Below are 12,123 nucleotides of genomic sequence, written 5' to 3'. Positions count from 1 at the left end.
CTGTCTGTAGAGGTGAGGAGGATTGTGGAAGGTCTTGTGACATTACTGTTGATCTTTCTATTCAGAGTTTTCCGCCAGTGAAGTCTGGTGATCATGTGACCATCATGGTGCCCCCACCTCACTCCCTGATATCTGAGGGATACAACAAGCAGAAGATTCTGGAAGTCACCAGAAAGATGATAGAGCTGCTGACAGGAGAGGTGAGCAGTGCTGGGAATTTTGGGACATTATCCAGTAACAGTAAGGGGTGTGTCTGGGTGGTGACTGTATCATTGTGTTTGTCAGGTTCTCATAAGGTGTCAGGATGTCTCTGTCTATTTCTCCATGGAGGATGGGCAGTATAAAGAAGGACACAAGGACCTTTACAAGGATGCCATGATGGAGAATCACCCGCCCCTCACATCCCTGGGTAAGAGAAGACTTTCATTTTTTGAGAGAGCAGAATGGGGTGGGGGGTCTCCCTAAATCCTCAGATCATCTGCTAAACACATAGAGACAATGTATTAAGTCAGTGTGTGTGTTTCCTACAGATGTATCCAGTAACAGAAACCCACCAGAGAGATGTACAGGTGCTCTTTATTCCCAGGATTGTCCACCTAGATGCCCCATCATCTGCTAAACACATAGAGATAATGTATTCAGTCAGTGTGTGTGTTTCCTACAGATGTATCCAGTAACAGAAACCCACCAGAGAGATGTACAGGTCCTCTTTATTCCCAGGATTGTCCACCTAGATGCCCCATCATCTGCTAAACACATAGAGACAATGTATTCAGTCAGTGTGTGTGTTTCCTACAGATGTATCCAGTAACAGAAACCCACCAGAGAGATGTACAGGTCCTCTTTATTCCCAGGATTGTCCACCTAGATGCCCCATCATCTGCTAAACACATAGAGACAATGTATTCAGTCAGTGTGTGTGTTTCCTACAGATGTATCCAGTAACAGAAACCCACCAGAGAGGTGTACAGGTCCTCTTTATTCCCAGGATTGTCCACAGGAGGATCCCGCCATCTCCCACCATTATCAGGTAGGTGGAATGGAAAATCATCATAGATTCCAAACTGTGTGACATTGTTACATTTTGCATATGCTGTTATCTGTGTTCACAATTTAAATTATCTCTAATGTTGTGCATTTAGCATGGAGAACTGATACATGTAAGTGCTGTGGTTAAAAAGGAAGAAGAAGAGACGTATGTGAGAAGTGATCAGCAGTCTATGGAGAAGGGTGTCATGATGAGGACAATAAAACAGGAAGAAGAAGAGACGTGTTTGAGGATTGATCAGCAGACTATAGAGGAGGGTGATATGATGAGGTCAATTAAAGGGGAAGAAGAAGAGACGTATGTGAGGAGTGATCAGCAGTCTATTGAGGAGGGTGACATGATGAGGAGAACAATTAAAGAGGAAGAAGATGAGACGTGTGTGAGGTGTGATCAGCAGTCTATGGAGGAGGGTGACATGATGGGGACAATTAAAGAGGAAGAAGAAGAGATGTATGTGAGGAGTGATCAGCAGTCTATGGAGGAGGGTGACATGATGAGGACAAGTAAAGAGGAAGAAGAAGAGATGTATGTGAGGAGTGATCAGCAGTCTATGGAGGAGGGTGACATGATGAGGACAATTAAAGAGGAAGAAGAAGAGATGTATGTGAGGAGTGATCAGCAGTCTATGGAGGAAGGTGACATGATGGGGACAAGTAAAGAGGATGAAGAGGAGAGATATGTGAGGAGTGATCACCAGTCTATGGAGGAGGGTGACATGATGGGGACAAGTAAAGAGGAGGAAGAAGAGACATATGTGAGGAGTGATCAGCAGTCTATGGAGGAGGGTGACATGATGAGGACAATTAAAGAGGAAGAAGAGGAGACGTATGTGAGGAGTGATCAGCAGTCTGTGGAGGAGGGTGACATGATGAGGGCAAGTAAAGAGGAAGAAGAGGAGAAATATGTGAGGAGTGATCACCAGTCTATGGAGGAGGGAGACATGACGGGGGCAACTATAGAAGAGGAACATCTTACAGAGGGCAGGACAGGTGAGTAATGAGAATTAAATATAGAATACATGTGTATCTTGATATGAACATGTCACTGCTCACTAGAAACTGCCCACATTATGGTTATGTTACCTATTCATGATAGATTTTTGTTATCTAAAACTATCATTCTTGATTTATTTTGTTGGGGGGGGGGGGGGGGGGGGACTGCTCAGTGACAATAACAGTACAGACACACTGATGGCTGGAATGCAATGATGTGTCAGCTTGTTAATAGTACAGAGCCACAATGATCCAACATGCATACAGACTGTTTTGGATTGGCTGATCCTCATCAGTGCATGGCAGGGATTAATGTGGCTCTGTGAGGTAGGACATGCCATGGACTTTCAGGATGTCATTTCTGGGGCTAGCTGTACTCAGTATAGCCAGTCCAGGGCTAAGAATGGGATTGGCGTCTGTTGTGGGGGCAGGGATCGACGGATCCACACGTGTGGCTTTTCCGGGGCATTGCACCGCTCTAGGTATGAAATGCCACATAGACTTTCATTGCCGTAGCATTGGCCTGCTGCCAAATGGGCCAACACAACGCGCCAGTGTGAAAGGCCCCTCAATTGAGAACATTAAACAGAAACCGTAACCAACAACTGAACTTCATTCCAATCAGTAGCTGATACCCCCTTTCCCACGAGAAATCTTCACCCTTTCTCAAACGGATCATCAGGGGGCTCTGTATGGCTGATATTGTGGGTGCATGTTATTTTGGCGCCGCTCGGTTCGGCGCAGTGAGAGCCGAATGACGGCTCTCCCTGTTGTTGCTAATCTCCGAGGCGGAGTTAAATACTATTCCCCCTCCGAGTTGTCGCAACTCGGAGGGAGATGTAATTCGGGGTCTGGTGGCCGCCAGAGCCCCTAATTACCACCATGTGCCCCGTGCAGCATAGCATTGCTGCTATGGGGCGCCCAGTTTTGGCGCTCGGCTCTCAGAGCCACACCCCCGAAATAAGCTGATCCATGATATTGTGGTGAAACCCCTTTCACAGTCTGATGTCAGTGGTTCACAGCACTGAGGTACTGACATCGCACTGTGGGACCTTGTTGCATTGTGGGAAATAACAGCTGTTTCCAACTGCCAAAAAAGCAAGCAGCATCTCCTTCCACTGACATCACCCGCCAGCAGTAAAAATGTCCCCATGTGATCAATGTCAGAATGTAAGAGGAAAGATTTTTCAATGGGCAAACACTGACTAAATCATTTATACATAATTAGTGTAAAAATTATGCACTTTTTTCATTGTGTGATTTTCACAGGAATTCCTCTTTAGAGGACTATTTTTGTGGTTGGTTCTTATTTGTTTTTTCACTCTTTGTGGGAATAAGTAAGAGGTACTCAGTACGGCAATACTCATTTCAGCTGGGGAGGGGGCAAGCAGCGTGTAATGACTACCTGGAAACCCAGTGGAACTTGCAACGCTTTGGCCGGAGATCACTGTAATATTGCTGTATAAGGATTCCTGGCAGCTATACCAGCCACATGGTCCATGGTATTGGGGGACTCTGGGAGAGCGGGGCAGCCAAGTCTCCCCCTCAGTCCTTGTTCAATCCATGGACATTCCAGTGCCCAGGAGGAGGTGGGGGTGTGTTATGGATGCATCTAGACAAGACAAAGACAAACACTTATATAGCGCTTTTCTCCTGGCGGACTCAAAGCGCCAGAGCTGCAGCCACTAGGACGCGCTCTATAGGCAGTAGCAGTGTTAGAGAGACTTGGCTAAAGTCTCCTACTGAATAGGTGCTGGCTTACTGAACAGGCAGAGCCGAGATTCGAACCCAGGTCACCTGTGTCAGAGGCAGAGCCCTTAACCATTACACCATCCAGCCACTTTAAGTACGGGACCCCTAGATGGCCGCCCCCCTCCCTAGGTAAAATGAGAATAGGGGTACTAATACCCTTTACCCATTTCCACAAAGAGTTCAGATGAAATAAAAATGCAACCATGAGAAAAGTCCCTTATTAATCTTAATTAACCTTAAATACTTACCTTTTGTTACTCCCCCAGATAGTATCGGAAATTATCCAGTGCCATATCCTCTCAATACCCGACAAACGCCGGAGAATGGCTCATGTGTTGATCATTCCCCAGCAAACAGCGCCGCTCACGTCAATCCCATTTCCAACCCTGGACTCACTATACGAAGCATAACAAGTCCCAGAGCAATGACATCCTGACTTCTGCTGCACACGTCGATCCCATTCCCAGCCCTGGACTGACTATATAAAGCATAACAAGTCCCAGAACAATGACATCCTGACTTCTGCTACACACATCGATCCCATTCCCAACCCTGGACTGACTATATAAAGCATAACAAGTCCCAGAACAATGACATCCTGACTTCTGCTGCACGCGTCGATCCCATTCCCAGCCCTGGACTGACTGTATGAAGCATAACAAGTCCCAGAGCAATGACATCCTGACTTCTGCTGCACACGTCGATCCCATTCCCAGCCCTGGACTGGCTGTATGAAGCATAACAAGTCCCAGAGCAATGACATCCTGACTTCTGCTGCACACGTCGATCCCATTCCCAACCCTGGACTGACTATATGAAGCATAACAAGTCCCAGAACAATGACATCCTGACTTATGCTGCACGCGTCGATCCCATTCCCAGCCCTGGACTGACTGTATGAAGCATAACAAGTCCCAGAGCAATGACATCCTGACTTCTGCTGCACACGTCGATCCCATTCCCAACCCTGGACTGACTATATGAAGCATAACAAGTCCCAGAGCAATGACATCCTGACTTCTGCTGCACACGTAGATCCCATTCCCAGCCCTGGACTGACTATATGAAGCATAACAAGTCCCAGAGCAATGATATCCTGACTTCTGCTGCACACGTAGATCCCATTCCCAGCCCTGGACTGACTATATGAAGCATAACAAGTCCCAGAGCAATGACATCCTGACTTCTGCTGCACACGCCGATCCCATTCCCAGCCCTGGACTGACTATATGAAGCATAACAAGTCCCAGAGCAATGACATCCTGAATACTGCTGCACACATCGATCCCATTCCCAGCCCTGGACTGACTATATGAAGCATAACAAGTCCCAGAGCAATGACATCCTGAATACTGCTGCACACATCGATCCCATTCCCAGCCCTGGACTGACTATATGAAGCATAACAAGTCCCAGAGCAATGACATCCTGACTTCTGCTGCACACGTCGATCCCATTCCCAGCCCTGGACTGACTATATGAAGCATAACAAGTCCCAGAGCAATGACATCCTGACTTCTGCTGCACATATCGATCCCATTCCCAAACCTGGACTGACTATATGCAGCATAACAAGTCCCAGAGCAATGATATCCTGACTTCTGCTGCACATGTCAATCCCATTCCCAGCCCTGGACTGACTATATGAAGCATAACAAGTCCCAGAGCAATGACATCCTGACTTCTGCTGCACACGTCGATCCCATTCCCAGCCCTGGACTGACTATATGAAGCATAACAAGTCCCAGAGCAATGACATCCTTACTTCTGCTGCACTCGTCAATCCCATTCCCAACCCTGGACTGACTATATGCAGCATAACAAGTCCCAGAGCAATGACATCCTGACATCTGCTGCACATATCGATCCCATTCCCAAACCTGGACTGACTATATGAAGCATAACAAGTCCCAGAACACTGACATCCTGACTTCTGCTGCACACGTTGATCCCATTCCTAGCCCTGGACTGACTATATGAAGCATAACAAGTCCCAGAGCAATGACATCCTGAATACTGCTGCACACGTCGATCCCATTCCCAGCCCTGGACTGACTATATGAAGCATAACAAGTCCCAGAACAATGACATCCTGACTTATTCTGCACACGTTGATCCCATTCCCAGCCCTGGACTGACTATATGAAGCATAACAAGTCCCAGAGCAATGACATCCTGACATCTGCTGCACACGTCGATCCAATTCCCAGCCCTGGACTGACTATATGAAGCATAACAAGTCCCAGAGCAATGACATCCTGACATCTGCTGCACACGTCGATCCAATTCCCAGCCCTGGACTAATTATATAAAGCATAACAAGTCCCAGAGCAATGACATCCTGACTTCTGCTGCACACATCAATCCCATTCCCAGCCCTGGACTGACTATATGAAGCATACCAAGTCCCAGAGCAATGACATCCTGACTTCTGCTGCACATGTCGATCCCATTCCCAGCCCTGGACTGACTATATGAAGCATACCAAGTCCCAGAGCAATGACATCCTGACTTCTGCTGCACATGTCAATCCCATTTCTAGCCCTGGACTGACTATATGAAGCATAACAAGTCCCAGAACACTGACATCCTGACTTCTGCTGCACACATCGATCCCATTCCCAACCCTGGACTGACTATATGAAGCATAACAAGTCCCAGAGCAATGACATCCTGACTTCTGCTGCACATATCGATCCCATTCCCAAACCTGGACTGACTATATGCAGCATAACAAGTCCCAGAGCAATGATATCCTGACTTCTGCTGCACATGTCAATCCCATTCCCAGCCCTGGACTGACTATATGAAGCATAACAAGTCCCAGAGCAATGACATCCTGACTTCTGCTGCACACGTCGATCCCATTCCCAGCCCTGGACTGACTATATGAAGCATAACAAGTCCCAGAGCAATGACATCCTTACTTCTGCTGCACTCGTCAATCCCATTCCCAACCCTGGACTGACTATATGAAGCATAACAAGTCCCAAAGCAATGACATCCTGACTTCTGCTGCACACGTCAATCCCATTCCCAACCCTGGACTGACTATATGCAGCATAACAAGTCCCAGAGCAATGACATCCTGACTTCTGCTGCACATATCGATCCCATTCCCAAACCTGGACTGACTATATGAAGCATAACAAGTCCCAGAACACTGACATCCTGACTTCTGCTGCACACATCAATCCCATTCCCAACCCTGGACTGACTATATGAAGCATAACAAGTCCCAGAACAATGACATCCTGACTTATGCTGCACGCGTCGATCCCATTCCCAGCCCTGGACTGACTGTATGAAGCATAACAAGTCCCAGAGCAATGACATCCTGACTTCTGCTGCACACGTCGATCCCATTCCCAACCCTGGACTGACTATATGAAGCATAACAAGTCCCAGAGCAATGACATCCTGACTTCTGCTGCACACGTCGATCCCATTCCCAACCCTGGACTGACTATATGAAGCATAACAAGTCCCAGAACAATGACATCCTGACTTATGCTGCATGCGTCGATCCCATTCCCAGCCCTGGACTGACTGTATGAAGCATAACAAGTCCCAGAGCAATGACATCCTGACTTCTGCTGCACACGTCGATCCCATTCCCAACCCTGGACTGACTATATGAAGCATAACAAGTCCCAGAGCAATGATATCCTTAATTCTGCTGCACACGTCATTCCCATTCCCACCCCTGGACTGACTATATGAAGCATAACAAGTCCCAGAGCAATGACATCCTTACTTCTGCTGCACTCGTCAATCCCATTCCCAACCCTGGACTGACTATATGAAGCATAACAAGTCCCAGAGCAATGACATCCTGACTTCTGCTGCACACATCAATCCCATTCCCAGCCCTGGACTGACTATATGAAGCATAACAAGTCCCAGAGCAATGACATCCTGACTTCTGCTGCACACGTAGATCCCATTCCCAGCCCTGGACTGACTATATGAAGCATAACAAGTCCCAGAGCAATGACATCCTGAATACTGCTGCACACATCGATCCCATTCCCAGCCCTGGACTGACTATATGAAGCATAACAAGTCCCAGAGCAATGACATCCTGAATACTGCTGCACACATCGATCCCATTCCCAGCCCTGGACTGACTATATGAAGCATAACAAGTCCCAGAGCAATGACATCCTGACTTCTGCTGCACACGTCGATCCCATTCCCAGCCCTGGACTGACTATATGAAGCATAACAAGTCCCAGAGCAATGACATCCTGACTTCTGCTGCACATATCGATCCCATTCCCAAACCTGGACTGACTATATGCAGCATAACAAGTCCCAGAGCAATGATATCCTGACTTCTGCTGCACATGTCAATCCCATTCCCAGCCCTGGACTGACTATATGAAGCATAACAAGTCCCAGAGCAATGACATCCTGACCTGCTGCACACGTCGATCCCATTCCCAGCCCTGGACTGACTATATGAAGCATAACAAGTCCCAGAGCAATGACATCCTTACTTCTGCTGCACACGTCGATCCCATTCCCAGCCCTGGACTGACTATATGCAGCATAACAAGTCCCAGAGCAATGACATCCTGACATCTGCTGCACATATCGATCCCATTCCCAAACCTGGACTGACTATATGAAGCATAACAAGTCCCAGAACACTGACATCCTGACTTCTGCTGCACACGTTGATCCCATTCCTAGCCCTGGACTGACTATATGAAGCATAACAAGTCCCAGAGCAATGACATCCTGAATACTGCTGCACACATCGATCCCATTCCCAGCCCTGGACTGACTATATGAAGCATAACAAGTCCCAGAACAATGACATCCTGACTTATTCTGCACACGTTGATCCCATTCCCAGCCCTGGACTGACTATATGAAGCATAACAAGTCCCAGAGCAATGACATCCTGACATCTGCTGCACACGTCGATCCAATTCCCAGCCCTGGACTGACTATATGAAGCATAACAAGTCCCAGAGCAATGACATCCTGACATCTGCTGCACACGTCGATCCAATTCCCAGCCCTGGACTAATTATATAAAGCATAACAAGTCCCAGAGCAATGACATCCTGACTTCTGCTGCACACATCAATCCCATTCCCAGCCCTGGACTGACTATATGAAGCATAACAAGTCCCAGAGCAATGACATCCTGACTTCTGCTGCACATGTCGATCCCATTCCCAGCCCTGGACTGACTATATGAAGCATACCAAGTCCCAGAGCAATGACATCCTGACTTCTGCTGCACATGTCGATCCCATTCCCAGCCCTGGACTGACTATATGAAGCATACCAAGTCCCAGAGCAATGACATCCTGACTTCTGCTGCACATGTCAATCCCATTTCTAGCCCTGGACTGACTATATGAAGCATAACAAGTCCCAGAACACTGACATCCTGACTTCTGCTGCACACATCGATCCCATTCCCAACCCTGGACTGACTATATGAAGCATAACAAGTCCCAGAGCAATGACATCCTGACTTCTGCTGCACATATCGATCCCATTCCCAAACCTGGACTGACTATATGCAGCATAACAAGTCCCAGAGCAATGATATCCTGACTTCTGCTGCACATGTCAATCCCATTCCCAGCCCTGGACTGACTATATGAAGCATAACAAGTCCCAGAGCAATGACATCCTGACTTCTGCTGCACACGTCGATCCCATTCCCAGCCCTGGACTGACTATATGAAGCATAACAAGTCCCAGAGCATTAACATCCTTACTTCTGCTGCACTCGTCAATCCCATTCCCAACCCTGGACTGACTATATGAAGCATAACAAGTCCCAAAGCAATGACATCCTGACTTCTGCTGCACACGTCAATCCCATTCCCAACCCTGGACTGACTATATGCAGCATAACAAGTCCCAGAACACTGACATCCTGACTTCTGCTGCACACATCAATCCCATTCCCAACCCTGGACTGACTATATGAAGCATAACAAGTCCCAGAACAATGACATCCTGACTTATGCTGCACGCGTCGATCCCATTCCCAGCCCTGGACTGACTGTATGAAGCATAACAAGTCCCAGAGCAATGACATCCTGACTTCTGCTGCACACGTCGATCCCATTCCCAACCCTGGACTGACTATATGAAGCATAACAAGTCCCAGAGCAATGACATCCTGACTTCTGCTGCACACGTCGATCCCATTCCCAACCCTGGACTGACTATATGAAGCATAACAAGTCCCAGAACAATGACATCCTGACTTATGCTGCACGCGTCGATCCCATTCCCAGCCCTGGACTGACTGTATGAAGCATAACAAGTCCCAGAGCAATGACATCCTGACTTCTGCTGCACACGTCGATCCCATTCCCAACCCTGGACTGACTATATGAAGCATAACAAGTCCCAGAGCAATGACATCCTGACTTCTGCTGCACACGTAGATCCCATTCCCAGCCCTGGACTGACTATATGAAGCATAACAAGTCCCAGAGCAATGACATCCTGACTTCTGCTGCACATATCGATCCCATTCCCAAACCTGGACTGACTATATGCAGCATAACAAGTCCCAGAGCAATGATATCCTGACTTCTGCTGCACATGTCAATCCCATTCCCAGCCCTGGACTGACTATATGAAGCATAACAAGTCCCAGAGCAATGACATCCTGACTTCTGCTGCACACGTCGATCCCATTCCCAGCCCTGGACTGACTATATGAAGCATAACAAGTCCCAGAGCAATGACATCCTTACTTCTGCTGCACTCGTCAATCCCATTCCCAACCCTGGACTGACTATATGAAGCATAACAAGTCCCAAAGCAATGACATCCTGACTTCTGCTGCACACGTCAATCCCATTCCCAACCCTGGACTGACTATATGCAGCATAACATGTCCCAGAACACTGACATCCTGACTTCTGCTGCACACATCAATCCCATTCCCAACCCTGGACTGACTATATGAAGCATAACAAGTCCCAGAACAATGACATCCTGACTTATGCTGCACGCGTCGATCCCATTCCCAGCCCTGGACTGACTGTATGAAGCATAACAAGTCCCAGAGCAATGACATCCTGACTTCTGCTGCACACGTCGATCCCATTCCCAACCCTGGACTGACTATATGAAGCATAACAAGTCCCAGAACAATGACATCCTGACTTATGCTGCACGCGTCGATCCCATTCCCAGCCCTGGACTGACTGTATGAAGCATAACAAGTCCCAGAGCAATGACATCCTGACTTCTGCTGCACACGTCGATCCCATTCCCAACCCTGGACTGACTATATGAAGCATAACAAGTCCCAGAGCAATGACATCCTGACTTCTGCTGCACACGTAGATCCCATTCCCAGCCCTGGACTGACTATATGAAGCATAACAAGTCCCAGAGCAATGACATCCTGAATACTGCTGCACACATCGATCCCATTCCCAGCCCTGGACTGACTATATGAAGCATAACAAGTCCCAGAGCAATAATATCCTGACTTCTGCTGCACACGTAGATCCCATTCCCAGCCCTGGACTGACTATATGAAGCATAACAAGTCCCAGAGCAATGACATCCTGACTTCTGCTGCACACGCCGATCCCATTCCCAGCCCTGGACTGACTATATGAAGCATAACAAGTCCCAGAGCAATGACATCCTGAATACTGCTGCACACATCGATCCCATTCCCAGCCCTGGACTGACTATATGAAGCATAACAAGTCCCAGAGCAATGACATCCTGACTTCTGCTGCACACGTCGATCCCATTCCCAGCCCTGGACTGACTATATGAAGCATAACAAGTCCCAGAGCAATGACATCCTGACTTCTGCTGCACATATCGATCCCATTCCCAAACCTGGACTGACTATATGCAGCATAACAAGTCCCAGAGCAATGATATCCTGACTTCTGCTGCACATGTCAATCCCATTCCCAGCCCTGGACTGACTATATGAAGCATAACAAGTCCCAGAGCAATGACATCCTGACTTCTGCTGCACACGTCGATCCCATTCCCAGCCCTGGACTGACTATATGAAGCATAACAAGTCCCAGAGCAATGACATCCTTACTTCTGCTGCACTCGTCAATCCCATTCCCAACCCTGGACTGACTATATGAAGCATAACAAGTCCCAGAGCAAAGATATCCTGACATCTGCTGCACATATCGATCCCATTCCCAAACCTGGACTGACTATATGAAGCATAACAAGTCCCAGAACACTGACATCCTGACTTCTGCTGCACACGTTGATCCCATTCCTAGCCCTGGACTGACTATATGAAGCATAACAAGTCCCAGAGCAATGACATCCTGAATACTGCTGCAC

The 12,123-nt window shown here is 47.7% G+C and overlaps 1 protein-coding gene across 1 annotated transcript in view; it reads left to right on the top strand.

Moving 5' to 3' along the window:
* The window catches only part of LOC137535456 (oocyte zinc finger protein XlCOF7.1-like), a 35,535-nt gene that overhangs the window by 11,330 nt on the left and 12,082 nt on the right, over positions 1-12,123 (top strand). Inside the window, exons 3-6 of the mRNA XM_068257288.1 lie at positions 66-200; positions 286-409; positions 933-1,030; positions 1,143-2,037. Of these exons, the coding sequence (XP_068113389.1) occupies positions 66-200; positions 286-409; positions 933-1,030; positions 1,143-2,037 (1,252 nt within the window). The remainder of the gene's footprint in view (positions 1-65; positions 201-285; positions 410-932; positions 1,031-1,142; positions 2,038-12,123) is intronic.

The sequence above is a fragment of the Hyperolius riggenbachi genome, chromosome 10 (genome assembly GCF_040937935.1).
Source record: "Hyperolius riggenbachi isolate aHypRig1 chromosome 10, aHypRig1.pri, whole genome shotgun sequence".
Taxonomy (NCBI): Eukaryota; Metazoa; Chordata; class Amphibia; order Anura; family Hyperoliidae; genus Hyperolius; species Hyperolius riggenbachi.
Note: the sequence above shows the minus strand (reverse complement) of the source record. Positions and strands in the feature narration are given on the sequence as shown.